Source organism: Python bivittatus, unplaced genomic scaffold (genome assembly GCF_059951505.1).
Source record: "Python bivittatus isolate LINGU-HERP-01145 unplaced genomic scaffold, Pbiv_v1 ctg000980_np1212, whole genome shotgun sequence".
Classification (NCBI taxonomy): domain Eukaryota; kingdom Metazoa; phylum Chordata; class Lepidosauria; order Squamata; family Pythonidae; genus Python; species Python bivittatus.
Window position 1 is genome coordinate 8587654 of NW_028277125.1, and position 23854 is coordinate 8611507.

The following is a 23854-nucleotide window of genomic DNA, read 5'->3' on the forward strand; positions in this document are numbered from 1 at the left end:
CAGTTCAACCCTGAGTTACACATATTCTGTTCTACTGGATCTTCCATTTTTATTCCTTTTCCTTCCCGGTGTCAAATTTTGTAGCTCCCTAGAGCATGTAATTCTTCCTCTTACACATTTTGCCGTTCGTAATGATAGGTTACTATATCCCAGCACTGCAATACAGAGTGCTCTTGTTGTAGCACAGCTTCCAAATAATGAGAAATAAAGGTAGTCCTCATTAACGACCATTCATTCAGCGACTGTTCAAAGTTACAGTGGCACTGAACAAATGGTACTTATGCCCAGTCCTCAACTTATGTCACTGCAGCACCCCTGTGGCCACATGATCAAAATTCGGGTGCTTGGCAGCCCACCCGCACTTATGATCGTAGGGGCGCTTCAATACCCCCCATCTGCTTATCTCCCCACCATCCCTGCGCTTTTGGCCACCCCGCACTCCTTGGCGACAGCGGTGGGGGTGAAGTAGAAGCCTGGGGCTTTCAGCAGTCTCAGCCGGTTGCAACCACCCTCGGGCCTCTACTTCAGTCCCAGCGCTGCCAAGGAGTGGCACCTCAAGTCCCATGCTGCAGTCAGCCACCCCAGCACAAAGCCCCTGCCGCCCTGTGCTCCACAGGCCCTCCCATGCCCAGCTGATCTTTGCTGTCTTCCTCCTGCTGCTGAGTTCTCGTAAGGTTTCAAAAGGCCTCAGAAGCCTTCTGAAGTATTATAAGAACAGTGTGTACAATATGGAGAATGGCAGGCTTTCCCTAAAGGGATGTGTTCAAGTTGATGCCAGATATGTGTCTGCTGTGGATGCTTGAATTTGGATTTCTACACTAAGCAGGATCTTGGGCTATGTGTCCTAAATGCCACTCTCAAGTTCACATTTCTACATCACTTCTGATTCTCAAGGGCCTTCAATTCTGCAATATTTTGGCTACAGTTCTGTTGACACTCATCAGTTGAATTTACTGAATGAAGCAATGAGGCAGAGGAACTCTAGCAGAGGGCTCTGAGATAATCAGCTTGGTATTATGTCTTTCACTTTGCTATTCATAATTGTATTACAAACACCAAGGCAAAGCTCTTGTTCCTGGCAATTCATCCCTGGCATTCTAATAGTCATACAACAGCATACCTAGTATGAGTTAATGAAAGGCTGCACAGGTCTTGGACCTGGATTCCCCTTGCTTGCTCCCCAGTTGGACTCCAGACAAAGATAACAGATAGACTTATCCAGTATTGCCATTTACACTTTCATAATGATGCAGAGCCTAGCCTTACCTGCGAGCAGCTTCAACTAGAGCTTTTTCATCTGGGGAGGAGGCATAATACTCCAACTGAGATGGTAGACCATTGCTACGCCATGGGCTGTCACAAATGCCATCAGTTTGGTCATTATTAATCTGCACTGTATGACAGAGACAAAGAGCTTTCAGGAAGAGTTCTTCCTCATGTGTCTGTTAAAAAAAATTAAATACAAAACACTGTGATGAATCTGATTTGTTAATTTTATTTTTCTCTAATGAAGCTTCTACCAAAAAAAAAAAAAAGTTATGATTAGCCACAAAAGTTTAAGCCTATATATTTTCATAGTGAATGTCCAGCCTATCCTAGCTGGATGATCTTTTTCTCCTAACCAAAGGCGGGGTGGGGGTGGGGTGGGGGCTGAGGGAGAAATACTGTCCACAGCATTGAACAATGTCGTAAATTGAGTGTTTTATGAAAACTCTGGATGATGTTTTTACATTTTCCACAAATTGTCGTATCTACAATTTTATCAAGATAGCTATTTTTATTAACAATTAATAATCTATATAGATAAGCTATTAAATGTTTTCTGTTAATTGCTTTTGCTAATATTTCATGAAATATCTAAACATGGGCTTATAATGAATATGTTATTGTACATACAGATATTATGTATGTAGCAAGTCTAGTTTGTCAAACCTCTTGCTTCTTCATTTTATAATCCAAGAGACAGAATTGGGAGTACCCAATCGCACATAATCCTCCCAGCCATAGCAGCTCCTTCATAATGAGTTTAAATTTTAAATATGTTTTCTTTTAATTCCGTTAAAAGGTATTAGATGCAGCCAATCAAGATAAAATACATTTTTTTATTATTAAATTCATATCCCGCCTTTATTTTGTACAACTCAAGGCAGCATACATAATTCTCCCACCTGCTGGCCAAAAGATTGAATAGTTCTACCATCAGTCTGAATTTCTTTTCCTCAAAATATAATGGCTTCAATTAGGAGAGTATTAATAATAATGCATTACAATAAATGTGCTAAAACTGCATTAGCTTTGCTGTCATTATATTTTGCATCTGACAGAGTAAAAACACATTTTTAAAAATAGGTATTGGAGATGGGATTTAAAAGTAATTCTTTCTGATAATTGATATGTTATATTCAAGTAGTAATAAGGATCAGTGGATTGAACACAAGATTTTTAAATATAGGATTCCAAACACAGATGCCCACTCTCAGTTAGCACAGAATGTTAGGAAAAGTAAGAACATTAATGTAAAAAATGGAGCATCATGTAGTTGATCTCTTAGCAAACAACATGCAGAGTTTTCTTAGAAATCTAAATAGTGACAGATCTCAGTTGTAGTTGGAATTAAAGAAATTTCATACAGTGGTAAGCTTAGACGTTATCTTTGATAAAGCCTCATAAAAGAAGGGCCTGAACTTCAATCTTAGTTCATGTAAACTTAGTTAAGCAGGAGTAACACTTACAAAGATCTGGTTTCCAAAAAAAAAAAAAAACACCCATAAACATGACTCTGGTGCACAAGACTGTCATGGCAATAATTGTCAGCATTATTATTTAGCAGAGTTAAGTAACAATTATAATTATTATTTTACCCAGAACTAATTTATTGACTTATTTATAAGACTCATATGGCCACCAATCTGATCACATGACTCTGAACAGCTAGCAACAATTTAAAACAATGCCATCACAAATAAAAAAAACTTTAACAGCCAATACAATGCCATGTCACTGAGATGTGACTCAACCTCTGCCCCCCAAAACAAACCCATGCAAACTATCATAGAAACCAAGCTCACTTAACATCCTGGCCAGAGGGTTGGGGGAATAGCCAGATCTTTAAGGCTCTGCGGAAGGCCAACAGAGTTGGGGCCCATCTGGATTTTGGGAGGAAAACTGTTCCACAGGACAGGTGCTGTGACTCAGGAGGCATGTTTCCTAAATGTCCCTTTAGATGACATTGTCTTATAGAGGGGACCCAGAACATGCCCATTCTGTCAGATATGATGGGACAAACAGACAAGTTGGAGATGGATGGTCCTGCAAATAACCTGGTTCTGTGCCATGAAGGGCTTTATAGATGATAACCAACACCTTGAACTGGACTTGGAAACCTGCAGGAAGCCAACCTAGCTCATGAAAGAGTGGTGTTACTGCAGTGAACCCAACATTGCCTGTGTTGCTGCATTCTGGATCAGTTGAAGCTTCTGAATACTCTTTAAGGGCAACTCCATGTAAAGTGCATTGCAGTAGCCCAAGCAGGTGACTAAGGCATGAATGACCAAGAGCAGGGCCTCCTGAACTAGGAATAGGTGTAACTGATGCACAAGATGGATTTGTGCAAAGGCCCTCTTGGCTACCACCTACTCTTTGATCAGGAACTGCAAGTCCAAGAAAACAAAGGTTTCTTGAAAATGTTAAAAAGGTTTCTTGAAAATTTTAAAATGCTTTGGGTAGGTAAGCTGAGCACTGAACCTGATGAATCTCACTGGAATTTTTTGTGGCACATAGTTCTTTTTAACTCTGTATAGACAAATCACTGAAAACTGACCATAAAAATAATCCGTAGGTTGTATTACATTGTACTAAGACTATACTATATAAATTATCATTCTTCTAGGGTGCATTGGAGGGAGTATAAACTGAAAGTTATATATGTTCATCATCAGTTATTCAACAGTACTTGAATAATCAGTTCATTTGATTTAAATCACTCAAGTTTCTTTTATAATGTTAGTTTACATCTATATTTCCTAATATGTATAAACTGATCCTGGACAAGAAATGACTTCAATTTTTACTGTTAACTGTTACATATATCGTCTGAAAACACTGGAAAACTAAAGTATTCATTGTGGATCATAGTGTTTAAGGGTGGTACATTGTTAATCATTTTCCTAATACAATATAAATGTTTTGGACAAAAATATTATATATAGATTTTTAAATGTTTATTCTTTCCCTCAAAATAGTACTTGCACACACACACACATGCTCCCTGTTAAGTTATTTTTAAATATACTTATTAAGTATCAATTTTCTGCTATGGTTTTTCTCGTGGGTTTTTTCTTCTGCCTTGCCAAAACTAAGGGTGGGGAAGCAACACGCAGAGGCTATAGCTGGTTTTCAGAAAAAAAATGTCCTCAACAAACATGACTAGACCATAACACAGACGTAAGTCAGGAGAAGATGAAACCATAAGTTTTGTGCTCCAAATAAAGACTGTAATTCTGTGTTTATCTGGGATTAAGATCCACAGAAGGTGCTGAACTTAGAGTTACCTCTGGGTAAAAAATAATGCCTGACTGCAATTAAATAAATGCACCTGCTTTCCACCAAGCATGTATTGGCTTCTAGCTTAATACAGGTAGCCTCAGGTTATGATGATGCGGTTGTAAAGTGCAATGTCATGTTACTGCATTGCTCATTGATGGCAATCCTGGCAATCCCGGTTGCCGTCATAACCACAGGATTGCGCAGGTCGTTAAATGGGAAGAGGCAGGAGTCCCAGGCAAGGAGTGCAGAAGGACGCAGGTACTACAGGCAGATGGGTCGGTGGGGGTTCCTCAGGAGAAAAAATGGCAGGAGCAGCATATAGGGGCAGGGAAGGTAAGTGGAAGCTGGTTGCCAGGCACCTGAATTGCAATCATGTGACTGCAGGGGTACTGCAACAGTGATAACATTGAGGACCAATTGTAAGTATCACTTGTTCAGTGCCAACCTAACTTTGAACAGTCGTTGAACGAGTGGTCATAACCCAAGGACTACCAGTACAATAATTTCTTTCTCCCTCAGGACTGAATGGTAACATTTTCCAGAGGGTCCTCTCAACTCTCATTCACTGTACCGCAGAACTATTTCATTATATCATTTTGCAATCTTGTATTTTAAAGAAAAGACTATAGAAAGCTCTGAATTAATTTTAATTTTAGAAAGAACAACTTACAAGACTGGGCTGTACTCCATCTGGAAAGTCTTCTATCAACCCTTCGGGAACTAATCTGCCATTGATTTCTTGGTATTTGAGACCATTAATGGAACACTCCCGAAACTGCATCACATTTTCTGTTAATGTACCAGTTTTATCTGTAAATACATACTCCACCTACAATAAGTTGAGAAGTTATGTCAGGCAAATAAGTTTAAGAATTAAAAAAGTCAGCAAGTCTCTCTCATTCCCACTAGCAGGATATTCATATGGTTTGCAGATGCTGAACACTGCACTCAGTTCAGACTTGTGTACATTTACTGCACTTATCTGAAATAGGCGTAATTGATTTATTATAAATACACGGAAAATAAATATTACATAAACTTTACTAATAATTATAGAATGAACCCTATAGGGGAGAAGTGCTGATCTAAAATCCCAATTGCTTGTGGTCCACTACCAGGTCACTTCCAAATTACAATTTTTAGTGTGACAAAAGGAGAAAAATTGTAAAATACGTAGGGAATATTAACTGTGTAAAAGAACAACTATGAATTTAATTACTGCTGACTAATTAAATCAAATCTAGTTCATCTTGTTTCAAACACTATTCTGAATTATTCTATACCTGTCCCAGTTCTTCATTGAGGTCTGAAGTATTCACTTGGGCCTTTTCATTTGTTTCTTCATGATAGAGGTCAAGGTCCCAACCAATAAAAAAAGACCCAAGAAATTTCTGCATCTCAACAGTCACATAAAGTGAAATGGGTATAATAAAGTTGTACAGCACCAGGAAAGCAAGAAAATCTGAAATGAAGCTCAAGATCTAAGAGAAGAAAGGAAACAGTATTATTAAACTAAAAAATCAAAGAGAAAGCATTTGAAGAAAAGATTATAATTTTTTTTAATCCATTCAATCATGTCCGATTCTCAGAGACCGCCTGGACAAGTCTCTGCAGTTTTCCTGGCAAGGTTTTTCAGAAGTGGTTTGCCATTGCCTCCTTCCTAGGGCTGAGAGGGAATGACTGACCCAAGATTACCCAGCTGGCTTTGTGCCTAGGTGGGACTAGAACTCACAATCTCCTGGTTTCTAGCCTGGTGCCTTTGACCACTACACCAAACTGGCTTCTAATTATAAAGTACAATTATAATTTAATAATATTATAAGATTATAATGGATACAGTCAAATAATCCTAAGTACAATTATCCAGAAGAGTGATACTGATATAGTGAGGGCATCTTTTGTAATAGCCCAACTATATCATCTAAGACAGACATTATTTTACTTTAGAACTGACCAGACCAAGGTCATGCTTCCTCCCAAAGCGGTTTGGGATCAAATAGGTTTTACCTGGAACAGGAATCTCACCCCATATCTATAACACTTTTATCCCACCCCCTTTCCACTGAGCTCAAAGCAGTATACAAAAACCACTCATTCCGTTGGCCTCTGTTGGTACATAGTGCCATAGCTGAAGGGAGACAGAGAGGCTTTAATCATAATATCAGTCTGAGAGTAGATTCAGATAACGCACTAACTCTAATCTCAGTTTGACCTAATGTGTCATGTGAATGTACCTACTTTCTCATCTAAAACTGCTGGTTACTATATAAAGATGAGTTTTCTTTGTTATGTTGAGGGTTTTTTCCCTCTTCTTGCCTGGTAAGAGAATGTAGACACAGCTTCTACGCAAGTGAGCTCTTTAACAACATCCCTTTAGCAGAAGAGTAAGTCACAGTAGTCACATATTATCAGCTATAACAATGGGGCAAGAAATTAATTGAAGGAAATTCTTGTTTCTGTAATCTTCAGAATTATAACTAAAAATAAGAATGGGTCAACATTTGGATTCTGTAACAAGTTGGAATCAAAACTTTCATAGCAAGCTATCGATACAGGGAAAAACACCTAAATCAGGCATATAATTTACATTTTACCTTACTGCTGTTTCTTTCATGATCAGTTTGCTGGTTATACCAAGGTTCATTCCACTTCTCTTCAGACTGCCAGGCATATTTCAATATTGTACTTAAGACAGCTTCAAAAAGGAGGATTATTAGATAGATAATCAAAAAAGAATTCATAGACCTGGGGGGACAAAGTGAAGAGGCAATTTAATACCCAAATGCCACTGAATTAAAACTGTCCTATAACAAAAAAATAGCTGAGCACTGAAGACAAAGGAAGTGCTGGATAATTCAAATATATCTGTACATTGCTTCAAAAACACTGCAGCAAAAATAATTGTAACCAACAATCTTTGTATTGTATTCAACCAACCTGTACTCTGTGTATGCATGTTGGGGCAAGGGGGGTTGGACATCCGAAAAGGAAGTGTTTCACAGAATCATAGGATTGGAAGTGACATTAGAGGTTATATAGTACCCCTGCCCAATGTAACAGTCCTATCCCAGACCAATGGTTGTCCAATCTTTTCTTGAAAACCTCCAGTTTTGCTTTCTCTGTCTAATCCCTTGGTTGCAAAAGGAAAAAAAAAAACACCTGCTCTTCTCTATTAAAGGCAGAAGATGAAAGATCACAAGAAGCTTCTTGCTTCAAGGTATGATAGGACAGTGTTTGGGGAAAAGATACAGGCTGGTTCATTAGAAGTGAAGCAAAGTAAAACACTAAAGGCCAAACAGTTATGCAGAATGAATTCAATATCATTGGGCTGTCCTTTGTCACATACTGACCCAACTATCAGATTATTTCCCAAAATACTATCAAAAGAGGGTTTGACTGCATCCCATTTTACATGGTGATTTATTTATAGACAGACATAGAATTCAGGCTATCATGGTTGCACCAGAATCAACTATTTCTTGCTGCAAATTATTATAATCAACACAGCGCTCTTCCTATATTTAATTAATCTCATCCTTGCAGAACAAAGTCCACAGTCAATCCATTCGGATATTCCGAAACAAAATATTCATTTTGCTAACCTGGAACACAAGAACATTTATTAGCAGGCAGCAAAGCTGGGTAATAAATACATATCAAATGGTTCAAGCAACAGAGATGTTTAAAATCTGAAGAAAAAAAAAAACTTCCCTTGCACACTAGCCCTTATTATGAACTCTTGTTTTACAGTTTAAATTAACACATTAATCTTCAACTGAGTAAAATACGACTGGCAACCACATACTTCTCTACTGCTGATCGTTTCTGTGATTTGCTCTTATAATTCAATGCCATCTTTGTTTCCATTCCTGTATACACAGCAACACCTACAAAAAATTGAAAGAACGCTCAGCATGGCGGCAAGACTGTGAGTGCAAGAGGCTCATCTTCCTCCCTTCTTTTTGAGAAGCCAGATATAGATGGCTTCATTTGGTTTCTGGCTGGTTACTCCGTTGGGTTTCCAAATCTACTCTGTGACTGCAGAGGTTGTTTCTTATTCACACTGTCATTTTTTTTTTTTAGTGATTAGTTTCTTTATAGATTTTTAAATTGGAAAGATGGTATTCCAATATTTTACCAAATCAAATGGACCAGGACGCAACAGATAGGAACCTTTACAGCAGAAGGTATAAATGGTGTGAGTTCCTGGAAACAGAGTAACTGAAAGTGCTAACAGGACTTAAAAAGAGACAGACATAGAATCCAGGCTATCATGGTTGCACCAGAATCAACTATTTCTTGGTGCAAGTTATTACAACCAACATGGCACATTTCCTATTTAATTAGGAAGAGTGCTCTAACCTGGCTGATATTCTAGTGATAGCTACTCTAACAGAAAGTTCTGCAATCTCATCCATTCAAGAAACATCAACCAATTAGTGAAATGTTAACATCACACACCAAAAATTTCTTTAGTGTTTTTCAACCTTGCTCCACGAAGTAGAAGACTTTCGGGTCCAAGTGGTCTGCAAAAGAAAGATCATAGTTTGTTTACAAAATATAACGTAGCAGCAAGCATATTCCTTAAACGTGTGGGCAATTTACAATTTTAATAATTGGTTAGAGTGAGCCAATTCCTCTCTCTCAGCCCTAGGAAGGAGGCAATGGCAAACCACTTCTGAAAATCTTGCCAAGAAAACTGCAGGGGCTAGTCCAGGCAGTCGCCAGGTGTCAAAAACTGACTCGAAGGCACAAAAAAAGAAGTGAGCAATGCAGTTTGAAATGGTTTGTCAAAGAAGAAATGGCCACAGGACTAAAAAGAGGATCCTCTAGGATAAAGAGTGAATAATTTCATATAGGAATCCAAATAGTTAGTTTTGAACCAACCGCCTCTCATTCCCTGGAATGCAGAAATTTATTGTGTGTATCAATATCCAAGTTCCTAAAAAGGAAGAGACAAATTCATAGAATGGTGTCATTGACACCTAATTAATCTAATGTACAGTCCAGAGACAGCATGATACCAAACAGCATGTCATGTAATGACCATCTCATTCTACTTGTGAACTTCATGGACGCATCTACCTGGTCATAAAATACATCAGATGCTACACTACCTAGTTCTTTCTTCCGATCCAGTAAGGCTCTCAAGATTTTTTAATTCTGTTGTGCTAACTAAGAAGTATACACTGAAACTAAACAACAACAAAAGTATCTGATATTGTTTGCATTCATGCCGCTCAGCTGTTCCCTTTGCTGTTTTTCACCACAACCTTCTCCAAGGAGTTCTGGGTTCATCTGAATGTGCCACTTAAGAACATCTCCCACACCCCACAAGCAAGTAACACTTTGAATTCCCCCTTCCAAAGAAGATATTTGACTTGTGAAATGCTTTGTTATTCCTGGAGAGACCAATGTGACGATTTCCAGCAATAATTCTTATAGTATTTACACAGATGTTTACAAATCTGTAATGAGGGTCAGTGAGTAAAGGCCCTGAATCAAATAAAGTTGTCAACCATGCTGACCCAATGTTCAATTTTAAGAGAAACCTGTGGAGGGGATAAATTATCAGACACCATTAATCTATTGTGGCTTGAAATGTGTAAGTAATTATTAGAAGAAACATCAAGTTTAACAGATTCATAGGGGCTGAACTGGCCTATACCAATCCAGAATGTACTGTTAAAAGTAATTTTTACAGCTTTTTTGATTTAATAGCAAAAAAAAAAAAAAAAGCTGCATGAGTTAGCCAGACTGGCCAAACTAGTAGCTGGTAGTTCACAGCATCATCCAAACCAGGAAGGAGCCTGTTACAACACCCTCATAGTTTAAGATATTTCCACTACAACTTGTCATCTATGCAGAAATAAAGTTTTTTAAAAGCATTACCAGAAAAAAACACAGGTGTTGCATGGGAAATGGGGCAAGAGAAGAAGCTGCAAGGTGAACACAGAAGTGGTGTAAGGACATCTGGTCAGTGTACTTAAGCTTCCACATGCCTGATGTATACAAACGCATTTTATTTTATTTTTTTACTGAAGCTGAATTGCCTGGATATAGAATTGGTCACAAATCATATTCACTCAGATTGAAGGCATTTGGCTTACCGTACTATTTCCTCAATTTGTTGACTTATGGTTATACGCCCAACAAATCTGTAAAAAAATATTTATGTGTTACGATTCAAGAATAAAAAGAAAAGTTAACTTTTCAATATGTCATTAAACCCTGACCATAACAGCATAGGAAATGAGTTAAAGAAACTGACCTGGTTTGCATGTAATGGTAAGCCCAATTCCTGGCATGCCATGATCAACAAAGCCAGGAATCTGAAGCCAAGAACAAACCAGGAAGCAACAATCAGAAATCCTAGTTCAGACATATTGCTAAACAAACCATAGATGGAGGCTTCCTGGTTAGCTTAATTCAAAGCCACATTCTTGAACTTTCTTCCATTTAAATACAACAGTTAAATATTGAATTTTGCTTATGTTTAGCTATAAAATAATACTATTTTTCTATGGCAAATCTGCATCATCTTGGAGACCTGTTGGGCTGTTACTTTACCCGGTGTTAGGTCGACAGAGAATAAAATGCTTCATCCACCCCAGGGAGTGGGGAGTGAATGCTTGAACCTAGGGAGAGTTTTCCAAACTCAAGGAAACTCCCAAATGAAATTAATAGAGCATTCCCAGTGAGTCATCCCCTTGCTTTCCCTAAGCAACATAGGCATTTAAATTCATAATTCCATCACAAGAATTTTTGGAATACTTTTTGTCTAATTTTTAATAGTCATAAGTTCCTTTTCCAAATCCTTAAAAAAAAAAAGACAGTAATAAAAACAGCAACCTGTAAAGATCTGCTTCTGGTTGCTGGCATTCAATAACAGCTACAAGTTTGTCCAGATTGGCAACTGACTGCAACACTGCAGTTTCTGGGACTGCAATGTGTGTCTAAAAGAAAAAGAAAAAAGCAATGATTTGACAAGTCTTGGTTAATATATTCCAGAGACCCCAAAGGCCTATTCTTACAAGCCCAGTTAAAAAAAATCCCTTGTGAGCTCTTGAAACTGCATTCCCAATTTGCCAGTAAGTTGCCAGCTTTATAGAAAATGCTGAGTGAAAACAAGCCATGATTTGGTAAACCGGTCATCTGTCATTAGGAAAAGAAAATGTTATACTTTTACAGCTACTCCATCCGTTATTGTGTTTATAAATTTCAGCCCTGGCAAAATGATAATCATCCCATCAAATGTGTATCACCACTTGATAAATAGTAGAAAAAACTGGAGCATAAATGGTGAAAAACTAATGCAAGTGGAAGACTCTCTGTATCCTCATAGAAAGTTTACTAAAAAGGGGGAAATAGATGGAAAAATATTAAGATATGCAAATGCCGGTAAAAAAGACAGTAGGTAGTATGTGGTCTGCTACAAGAAATGAATAGTTGAAAGTAAGTAACCAATAAGAAAGAAATAGACTGAGGTGGGGGTTTGGTCACCTAGAGAGGATTAATGAGCACTGAATGACAAGACAAAGGAAGGAAGGAAGAGTGAACAGCTTGAGAGGAAGGGAGAGACTGAGAAACCTGGATGGGCTGGATGGATGGAGCTGATGAGATCCTGAAACAGCAACGTATGAAGTGGTATATGGATGTGGCGGACGGACGGTTTGCATGGACAGAAAAGTACACCCAATGGTGTTGGTGCACACTAGTTTTAGCTACATTTTCTTTACTTTTTCTTCTCTCTCTCTCTCTCTCTCTCTCTCTCCCTACCTACCTACCTACCTACACATACATACATACATACATCACATTTAGAGAGCCGCCCATCTCACACAAAGTGATTCTAGGCAGCATACAACAATTAAAATAACAAGTGAATAAAAACAGGCATTATAAAAAGATAAAAAGTGATTATTAGAATTAAAACATTATCACATATTTTAAAAAATAGATTTTAAAATATACAAACCCCATGGAGAGAGCAGAATATCAATTACAGTGGAGCCATCTAAGAATGGCTCTGGTTCCCAAAGACCCCCAGGCCTGAGTCTTGAAGACTTCCTAAACAACAGCAGGGAAGGGGCGAGCCTCACTTCAGGGGGGAGAATGTTCCACAAGGAGGGAGCCATGGCAGAAAAGGCCCGCCTCCTGGGACCCACCAAAAGCAAGTCCCTGGCTGATGGAATCCGTAGCATACCTTCCCTGCTGGATCTAATGGGATGGGCTGATGTGATCAGGGAGAGGCAGTACCTCAGATAAAAGATAATCTCTTTTAATTTATTTGGCTTACTTTTTTTTTTTTTTACTCCATTTGTGTACTCTGTAGAAATTTGCTTATTTCAACAGGTAACAGGGTGATAGTTATGGATGCCTAAGTACCAGCCTGTATTCATCTACTAATCAAATACAAAACCTACGTCTTCATGAGGTGTTGATTAGGCATTCCATACCAGGATGCAATGGAATGAGTTGCATTCAAAGAATCTCACAAATTACCCCAGTGAACATAAAACCAAAACCAAACCAAAGCAACATACCCCCCTGCAAAAACAAAACACTAACTACCCTTCATCATTACTACAGTTTTTTTCTTGACAGCATGTTTTATTTATTTCTGAATTTCTTACTGGGTGTCTTTGAGTCAGTTTTGATTCCTAGCAACTGCCTGGAGAAGACCCTATAGTTTTCTTGGCAGGATTTTCAGAAGGGGTTTGCCCTTGCCTTCTTCCCGGGGCTGAGAGAAAGTGACTGGCCCAAAGTCACCCAGCTGGTTTGTGGCTAAAGCAGGACCAGAATTCATGGTCTCCCAATTTCTAGCCTGGTGCTTTAACTACTGTATCAAACTGACTCTCTTAGTGTCATTAAATCCATGGACTTCAATTTTAAACTCAGTTCCAAGTAAATTTGTAATGCTTTAGCTTATCAAGGCTCTGCATAGATACACAGTTTTTTTCTGGGGGGAAAAATAAAGTAAAACTAAAATTACGGCAATTTTTTCAATACAACTCTACACATGAAATCTCAACTACTGTACTATCGGCTATCTTGGACTGGTATATAAAACTTTTCACATTCAAAAAATGCCCCATTTTGAACTCAACATTTTTTACTAAAGTGGAAACAGGTATTTCAAGCTCAAATGTTTTAAATTTGAAACATTTTGCATGCCTTATTGTCTTGTTATACCAGTTCACAAAATAAGACAAAAACTGGGTAAACTGGAGGAAAATAATGTAGAAAAGAATAGAAAGTACTTCTCCTTAAAGAATTTTCTAGCATATCTATATCCTTTTCATTTATATTTGCTAGTTATTTCCTCATAATCAGAAGTAATTACACAACACATTCCAATTAATCATATTAACTGTGCACAAGAAACTCACTGTAATGTTTTTCCTTTAGTTCATAAAACTGAATACAGTCATAATAATACAGCCTTTGGTGATAAAAAATATAAAGAATTGATATGAACTCAATAAAATTCAAAATAAAATTAACATTCTTTTCTACATAAGAGTATTAAAATACCCTAGCCACAATTTCAGACAAGCAAAAAAATTAATTCATTTTAACTGTATGAACACAGACCTTAAGATTAGTTTCTCCATCCAAACTTGCAGTAGTAACATAGCAACAGCCATGTTCTCTATCAGATGACAGAAGTACAAGATCAGCAGGGAAAGTTTCATCTTTGGCTACTCTCACAATATCTCCTACCTGAGAAGACAGAAGTATTGTATACAAAAACTGATTTACAAAATTACTGGATTAAAACATTCCAATGAAATGTTATTCAGTCTAATTCAAATCTTTGTAAAATTGAACAGATAGCTATGACTCTTTTGTTAAAACCACACAATTATGGAAGACAGACATTCATTTTACATTAATAAGACACATACCCGGATGTTCTTTGATCTTGTTTTTACAAGGCCACCACTGCGAACAACATAAACTGGAGCTCCATTCACTTCATTGTCTGCTTTGTGCCGTAACCAATCTTCATAACCCTGAAAAGGTCACAGGAAGTCATTGATATTTTACTACTACTTTACTACTACTTGGCTGCCATCTCAAACTTTATCAGACAACAAACATAGGGCTTAAAAATGGAAACCATATAGCTCATCTTTCCCCAACTTGGTGCCCTTGAGATGCTTTGGACTACAGTCTCAATGTTCCTTAATGGCCCATACTGATTGGAACTACAACTCCTATTAGCTCCAAATACTTGGAGGGGATCAGGTTGGGGAAGACAGAACCAACCCATAGAAGACAACCAGCCTCTGGCATGATATTCATGCCACTTTAAGTGAGGAAGAGCCTACAACCTGTGTGTCCTACTTCAAAACACATATAGTAGGTAGAGTGATAAATTCAAGCAAGGGTGCTAAAAGCAACTGTACTGCCTGATCAGGCTTATCTGTTATAGAAAGGTTTCCAAAATAGATAGAGGTAGTATGAGAAATCTTGTACACATACGTAAAGAAAAGTTATGAGAAATGAAAAAAAAATTGCAATTGCATGGTCATCCCTACTCCGCTGCGAGTCGAGCAGCATATAAATTTAATAACAACAACAACAGTTGAAGAAGGAAAAAGGGGATTGGAAGAGTATCTGAAGGACAGTGAAGAAGATGCATTGAAGCTACTATATCATGAAGGCTTACTGAATACCAAAGAAATCAAACTGGCCTATAAGAAAGACCAAATGAAAAATAGAAAAGAGATATGGCAAGGCAAAGTATTACACAGCCAGTACACACACACCCACACAAAACCAGCAGGCAAAACAGATAACAAGACCTGGCAATGGCTAAGAGCAGGAAAGCTGAAGAAAGAGACAGAGGGGCTAATTCTTCCTGCACAAGACCAAGCCTTAAGAACAAATGCATACAAAGCCAGAATTGAGAAGACAGCAACAGTCAGGAAATGCTGCCTCTGCAAAGAAGCTGAAGAAACCATGGACCACCTAGTTAGCTGCTGCAAGAAGATCGCACAGACTGACTACAACAATGGCATGACAAAGTAGCAGTAATGGTGCACTGGAATATCTGCAAGAAATACCATTTGCCTGCAAGTTGTGCTAGGACCACAAAACAAAGTAATAGAAAATGAAGAACCTAAAGTGCTCTGGGATTTTAGAATTCAAACAGACAAGCACCCGCCACACAACACCCCAGACTTATCAATTGTTGATAAGACAGACAAAAAAGTCTGGATAGTGGACATTATAATACCTGGAGACAGCAGAAGAGAAGAGAAAGAACTGGAGAAAATCACAAAAGATAAAGACCTACTAATAGAAGTAGAATGACTACGGCAAAAGAAAGCAAAGATAGTACCAATAGTTATGGGCGCTTTGGGTGCAATCCCAAAACATCTGGAGCATCACTTGAGGACCATCAACATTGACAAAATCACCATAAGTCAATTATAAAAGGCAGCTTTACTTGGAACAGCTTATTTCCTGCAACGATATCTTTAACACCGTCAAACAACATCTGCCTATCCCAGGTCCCTGGGAAGGACTCGATAGGTGGATAAAAATGCCAAATGCAGTTTAAACATCTGGTTGACTGTGCGACCAACCATAATAATAACAATATGGCTGAATGCAAGTGAGATGGCTCACTGTTTCCAAGGCAACTGGCCAGGGAAACCCTTCATGGTTGAATAGGAAGAATTATGCAGCAAGGACCAGAGCAGAACTAAGCTTCTATACAGGTCACAGTCTTGACAAAAGAAACAAAATAGAATTTCAACAACTATAAAGAGTTCTACAATTCAGTCTTACAAGTTCATATTGCTTGATACATGCTTTTTAATGAGCTGTGTTTACCTTAGCAAACCTAACTTTGCTACTATCTCAGAAAAGCAGGATACAAACAAAGTAATCTGTGTATCACTTTTAAAAACCAATGTAACAGAAGAAACAGTGGAGGAATGATGGATACAACTGAATGCTGGATGAATGTAATTTCATTTAAAGCAGACAACTGAGTTTATATAGTTATAAGTTTCAATGTATTATGCAGCCTTGTTCTGAATTGCTCAAATGTTCCTTAAATAAATAAGTAAATTAATTTGTTCTATCCACAGGTATTATGGAAATACTGGGGGAAAATCAGGACCCATCAACTTCCAGGAGCCAGAATCCTGTGAGGAATCTCTAGAAACTAGTGAATGATGCAACATCTCTCACTGCATAAATCAAATTTTCTTTTCAAGATTCCTTTGCAAAACCTTACTCTTACTCCTGTAGGACAGCAGGAAAAAAAGTATTCATAACACAAATTGAGATACAAAATCCAGTACAACTATTATTGTCATTACATTACTACCCACTTAAGGATTTTACTGTGAAGACATGTCAGCTATATAAAAGCAATCCCAGGCAAAAACATGTTTTGTGTTTTGACTCCTAACACAAAATGTATTTTCTTATTTCAGCTGATGCTCAAACCCTACAGAATACTGTTACATTTCCAGAAAATATGGAACAGTGATGACTTAAGATACAAGGTATCTTCAAGAACAAAGTAATTTAAGTTACTTCCTTCATATCACAGTTGGACTGGAAGTTCAAAATGTGTAAGGTTCCACCAAGTATCCATATGTACACAAGATTCTTCCCTCATTAATGTATAAACATTGACATTTGAAATACAGAATGGCAGCATCAAACATTGCTTTGTACAAATAGATCCCACTAAAAACAACCTTCTAGCATCAAGGCCTCCTTTTCCCTTACAACATGTCAGATTACTTATTCAGTGTTTTGGAACCATGTTTTATGCTGCCTTGTCTTCACAGGCTTGGCTTCTGAAGAAACACACCATGTGCTGATATCACTAAAGATATTAGCAAATTATGAGCTAACAGTGATGGGTCACTTTTGATTCCAGTTCTGCATTACACATAATGTGTATGTCCATGCTAAGTAACTTACTAAAAAAAGGCACATTTTCTTACCTGCTTTATGGCTGTCACAGTTATAACAAAAAACAATGGCAATCCACTTGTAACTGGACTGGTAGGAGTATCTATCATAAGCTGGAGAAGAAAACACAGACAGAATATGTTCATGAGATAAGTTTTGGAAATTCTATAATCAAATTTGTACATTATATACAGGAAACTATAAATACTGGTTTGTGGTTGCTACTATAGGACTGCACACCATATACACTGCAATCTTTCATTAGTATTTGGAAATGGTTTGTGGCTTCCAAGAATTACTAAAGCCAGCCTAATGTCAGTGGGGAACCTTTCAATGTGAAAAGGCCTGTTGCTGATGACACAGCAGGCTTTAGTGGCATTTGGAAAGGAGCAAGATTCTCACTGATTTTAAAATGCCCCAAAGCTGAGAATGAAGTTGGCAAAAATCCTCCTCTATACTTGCCAGATTAAAAGATGCTTCTGGGCAATCACACTAATGCATTGTCAATAATTAAAAATACAGACTGCATTAAGAATGGTTTCAAGATAGCGTGTTGTGGAAGTTCAGTTGCTAGATCTTGGTTAAACATGCTGTGTGAGCACAGTATTCCACTCAAAGCAGAAATGGAACAAGACTGCGCACATTGTGACAAAACACAGACCTCTTTCATATGGACTGATCCTAAGGGAAGAAGGCGGTTATTCTCTCAGGCAACAGCTCTCGGGCCCAATCTCTTCAACTTCCCTCTCAGCATAAACAGGACAGAGATTTTGAAGGAGGACGGATGCATTATGTTTCAGCACGATCAAAAGACTCAGGTTCCACAGTGCTTAGAAATATATGTTAACCTTAAACACATTTATTGTGATCATACTGCGAAAATAGACACACAGTCTGTTCTACTGTTGTCTTGTGTTGGCTGAGGCAAAAAAGAAGGAGGGGAAAAAAACCCTCTCTGTTCCTATTAGTTGCCTGCTGTCAAATGTAAAGCACCTTCTTGCAGGGAACACAGCATGAATTCAAGAAAAATAAGTAAACATAATTACAGAGAAATATATGATTGAGAAGCTAATATCAGTCTAAGAGATTTACTTCCTACAAGGATAATTGACCATGCATGCTACAAAGCCAGAAGAATAAATTTTTGCAAATAATTAAGATGCTTTCTTTGAATGAACAAATGAAAGAGTAAATAAATAAATAAGTTACACCTAATAAAAAACTAGGTGCGCACCCTCTCTTGGAGAAGACAGAATGTAAAATAAGAGTTGAGTGGCTTTGCCCTTTTTAACGACCTGTATCATTTGGTTGTTTTACTTCTTTTTCTTTTGAACCTATCTGAAGAATGCCTTGTTGTTTTTACCATGCTTTTGCCAACTTCAGTTCGTTTAGCTTTTCTGAAATCATCTCTACCATTCTCTTCCCTTATGGCCTGATCCTCTTCCCAGCTCCTATGTGTCCACTGTTTGTGCAGCCATACTGACATTGTCTGTTTTCCATTTGTATTTCCTCACTGGAAATGTTTGCAATTGTGCTTTTAGTATTTCCCTTCATCCCTCTATCATGAACTCCTTTTCCCACTAGCATCTCCTGCCATGAAATCCTACCTATTGCTGCTCTGAATTGATCAGAAATCATCTTTTTGAGCTCAAGCTGATCAATTGAGCTTAGAATTTAACAGTTAACATTTAAGCACTGCTTACACATAGAACTTCCTTCTGCTAAATGTTGGAAATCCCTTCCATTAATTTTTTTAGACAAAAGAAGCTTCAGCACAACTTGTGAAATATATAGTACAAGTTGAGAAGGAAAACTTGGCAAAAGTGAGTAACAACTAATTCCCAATTACATCATTATACACTCACTTGCAAGGGCACACTGAGTAACTACTCCATGAAAGAAAAGAAAAAAAAAAGATGCTTTACATGCAATAAGTGGGAATCTATTGATTTTTAACAGTTTTATTAAAACAGCCATAACATGGATTTTAGGGCACTATTTTTAATATAAAATTAAATTAAAATCTCATTGCAACATAGGCCCAAGACAGCATTTCCAAAAGATACAAAACGAAACACATAAATAGAACCAAATACTATAGCAGCTTGTGTAATACAGTATGTACAGTATATACAAAATGCATCTGAAAAATACATTGTTCAGTCAATTCCTCGCATCTTGTCCTCAGAACATGTTCTATACCACATTTGGAAGGAGTTGGGAACTGGAATCTTGTCACATGCAAATACAATCAATTAAGATAGATTTTCCTTTGAAAATCATAATCTCATATTTCTAGAGGGATGTTTTGAGAGCCTGTACTTTCAACAGGGTACAAATAAATGTCTCTTCCATTCCCTGTTAGCCAGTAGCTTTGGACAATAATCAAGTCTATGGGTCAACCCTAGGCATCCCACCTGCTATTACAATGCTACTGATTATGTGCCATCCAGTCATTGTCGACTCTTAGCGACCACATAGATTTCCTCCATGATTACAATGCTATTATAGCATTTTAAATATCTGCCACAATCCTTTGATGGGCTTGACATCAAAAATCAATATAATCTCAACAGCAGAAGCCCCAAATGATAGCTAAATTTCTGATTACAGTACTGACCAGGTTGCAGGTGGGATGGAGGGGAAAATAACCTCCCATCTGACTGGTTAATAAATAGAAAAATAGCTTTGATGCTTAAGTTCCTCCAGGATTTCACTTTCAGAGATTAAGTATCAAATTAGGAAGCTCTTTACTTGGGGCTTTAGTCCATTATTTTGACAATAATGTTAATTCATGTCACCATGCATTTATTTTGCAAAACTGAAGCCAACTAATGTTTTGCCTCTATCAGTCCTGAATTTATATTCATATGTCGGAAGTATTAAGTGAGGTTATTCAATCAGATGGAATGCCAACTTAAGGGAAAACAGTTTTCTACACTATATTATAGCCTATGCTAGTTAAACTGCATTAACATTTCTAACATCCTCCTTTTAAATCTCAGAAGGCAATACACTGAAGAAAACATGTAGTCACTAGGAACAAACCTTATGAAACAGATTAGCTAATGTCTTATGAAACCACAGAAAAACCTGGATGAATGTATCCAGATAACTGCAGTAGGGAGGGAGACAAATCAATCCTACCTCTGAGATCCAGTATTTGTTTCAAGAGTCAGTAAACCAAGCTTTTATGCAATTATTCAACATGATTGTTTTTTTAAAAATCCCTCAGTTTAATTGCACATATTCAAATAGTGTTAAATTATCCAACTTACCTGAACCAAAAATATTATAAGAAAATAAAAATTGGCTACTCTTCTAAACTGCTCAAATAAATTTTTGGGCACAAAATTCCACACTGTATACTGCAAAAGAAAAAAAAAAGTTACATTTAAAACTGCAGAAATAATTTGTTTCAACTTCAATATTTTTTTTAGGACTGTATAAAGTGCATTCACAATTCTACAAATGTTAACAAACCCTCTCTCAGAACATTCATATCAGCCAACTCAGTTCCATACATTTACATTATATGCTAAAAAAATACAACAAAATATTGAAATACATAAAGAACATGAATTAATTGACATCTGATTTTGGGTTTTCAAGAATCTAGGAGATGCTCTCTTCATTTTGACTTCTAAAAAGTGAATTGTCTATGAAGTTATTTAATCTGTTACCTTAAACACATTGCAATTGCTTTTACTAACATGCCAGTATCACTTAGCGCTGAATTTACAGCCAGTGTATTGGCTTCCAAGTATAATTCACAGTGCTGATTTTAACTTTTGCGACTTGCATGTAGGTTCTTACAGGATGGCTTCCTTTAGATTGAAAAGGCCAGTGTTTTTCAAACTTGGCAACTTTAAGATGTGTGGATTTCAGCTCCCAGAATTCTGCTGGCTGGGGAATTCTGGGAATTGAAATCCACACATCTTAAAATGGCCAAATTTGAAAAACACTGAAATAGGTGAATCTGGTACATTTGTTGCAACTTGGGAAATTGGGGGGGGGGGGAGAACTTTTGCTCCCTCCCTATGGAATAGTTTACTCCAAAGATTTGATGATATTTAGAATGGCAATTAACATCAAGCTTTTCTGCAGAGCTTTTAATTGTTAATTCGTTTATTATTTGTAAGATGTGCACAGCTGATCAATATGGATACTGGGATTAGTTTGTGAAATTGTGTTAGTGATTTTAATTGTTTTAACATATTTGTGTTCAGTTTTATAAAAGCTAAGAGCCTTTGTGGAATTGGTGGCATTTAAAAAATGTAAATAAATAAAATTTTATTGTATTGATCAATTGGGGGGTTAACACAAACACCTATATAATTCAGCCATTTGCTTAATTTGACTTAGTTTCTAGTCAAAAACAAAAATCATCACATACAACACCTATGTTATCATTATGGTAAGTGATGATCAGAATCACAGCCTAAAACATTTGGAGAGTGGAACATTGACTATTTCTGTTCAAATCATACTTAGAATTCAGAATTGGTATCGAAACTGAGTTTTTTGGGCAAGCTGCTAATAAAGGCTAAACATATACTCACCTGGTATAAACCCTTTTTGTCTTACTTGACAGGGTTGGAATACAATTTTTAGAACTTTTTTAGTTAAGCAAGATGTTTGAAATATAATGCATTACAAAAAAAAAAAAGGATTTCTATAATGATGTATGATACATATGAATGGACTAGTTTGACTGTGTGGCACATAATATGCCCAAAAACTATTTAAATACACATTTGAGTTTTTCTTAAAAACAATTCTGATATATCAAACCAAAATTTATCTTTATCTATTGCACCTGAGGGACCGTCTCATCCCCATTACATCAACCTTTCCCACCTGGACAGGCAGGGAAGGTGTGTTATGGGCCCTGTCAATTAAAGAATGTCAACTTGCAGGGTCCAGGAAGAGAGCCTTCTCTGCTGTTGCTCCTGCCCTATGGAACATTCTCCCCGCAGAGGTGAGGCAGGCCTCCACTCTCCTGGCCTTCCAGAAAGGGTGAAGACCTAGCTCTGCCAGCTCACATGGGGCTCGATGAGGGGTAACCAACCCTGGGGGTGGTCGGCACCTTGAAGACGCTCCCGTAGGTTGATAACCTATTTTATACCATCAATTCCTTGGAATTATTTATGAACATTGTTTTTATTGTATTTTTAATGGTTTTTATTCTTATTTTTATTGTAAACTGCCCAGAGTCGCTCTCTGAGTGAGATGGGTGGTGACTAAATTTGAAATATAAATAAATAAATGTGTATAGGTGTTAAGATTTCCCATACCTTAGAGGAGATTATTCTGTTTTCTGCAAACTTCTGCGGAACATAATGGCCATGCTGGGGGAAACGATTTGCAATATAAATAGTTCGATTATCACTCTGATGTGGTGGGTCAAAACCCTGAAAAAACCCCAATAACATTAGTTTATTGATAACTGTATCACAATATTTACAATACATTTTAAATCTTCCTGTTATCCTTACAATAGTTCTGAGAAAGAATGTCTCTCCTGCCCATCTGAATACATACTCTGGGTGGCATACAGCTGAAAAACAAGTAAAATACCTAAAAAGAAACAAAAAGTAAACCCAATAGTAAACATAACAGGGGGAACAGGCATATCCTAACCAATGGGCACACCCTGCCCTATTCCTAGAGCATAGGAAAAAAAATAAAAACAGATTTTTGGATATTGTTTAAAGGCTTGCAGGCTTGGCACAACCCATACTAATGGAAGGATGCTGTTCCAAAGGACAGGTGCCATGACAGAGAAAATGTAATTCCTGGGTTCCGTCAGATGACAGTGCTTAATGGAAGGGACACAAAGCATGTCTGCTCTATCAGATCTTATAGGGTGGGAAGAAATTATAGGAAAGAGTCACCTAGCCCTGTGCCATGAAGGCCCTTATAGGTGATGACCAGTACCCCAAATTGTACCTGGAAGCTCACTGGTAACCAGTGTAGCTGATGTAGCAAAAACGTTACATACTCTCAAATCCCATAGCCAGTCCAGAAAGATAACATGACTGACGGCATTAAAAGCTGCTGAGAGATCAAGAACAGCAAGGATGGTCACACCACCCACATACTGGTCCCTCCAAGGATCATCAACATGTGCAAACACTGCTGCCTCTGTATTATATCCCAGCTTGAAACCCAACTAAAATGGATCTGTATAATCTACTTCTTCCAGGGCCCTCAGGAACTGTAGTCCAATCACTTTCTCAATAACCTTATTCCAAAAGGGAATGCTGGAGAGTTATCAGATGGCTAGAGTATTCCTCACAGAGGCCCCATATATATTTTTGTGACCCAGCAGGGCCATCAGCCAGCTATCTGCAAC

The 23854-nt window shown here is 37.5% G+C and overlaps 1 protein-coding gene across 5 annotated transcripts in view; it reads right to left on the reverse strand.

Annotated features, from left to right (window-relative positions):
* The window catches only part of ATP11B (ATPase phospholipid transporting 11B (putative)), a 91861-nt gene that overhangs the window by 43369 nt on the left and 24638 nt on the right, over nucleotides 1-23854 (reverse strand). For all 5 annotated transcript variants that reach the window (XM_088132596.1, XM_088132595.1, XM_088132594.1 and 2 more), the window contains exons 2-14: nucleotides 22794-22910; nucleotides 20775-20864; nucleotides 17529-17609; nucleotides 14457-14564; nucleotides 14143-14271; nucleotides 11398-11501; nucleotides 10656-10703; nucleotides 9007-9071; nucleotides 8351-8432; nucleotides 7140-7290; nucleotides 5829-6026; nucleotides 5216-5374; nucleotides 1267-1442 (exon numbers count right to left, since the gene is read on the reverse strand). In XM_088132596.1, coding sequence (XP_087988722.1) covers nucleotides 1267-1442; nucleotides 5216-5374; nucleotides 5829-6026; nucleotides 7140-7290; nucleotides 8351-8432; nucleotides 9007-9071; nucleotides 10656-10703; nucleotides 11398-11501; nucleotides 14143-14271; nucleotides 14457-14564; nucleotides 17529-17609; nucleotides 20775-20864; nucleotides 22794-22910 — 1508 coding nt within the window. The remainder of the gene's footprint in view (nucleotides 1-1266; nucleotides 1443-5215; nucleotides 5375-5828; nucleotides 6027-7139; nucleotides 7291-8350; nucleotides 8433-9006; nucleotides 9072-10655; nucleotides 10704-11397; nucleotides 11502-14142; nucleotides 14272-14456; nucleotides 14565-17528; nucleotides 17610-20774; nucleotides 20865-22793; nucleotides 22911-23854) is intronic.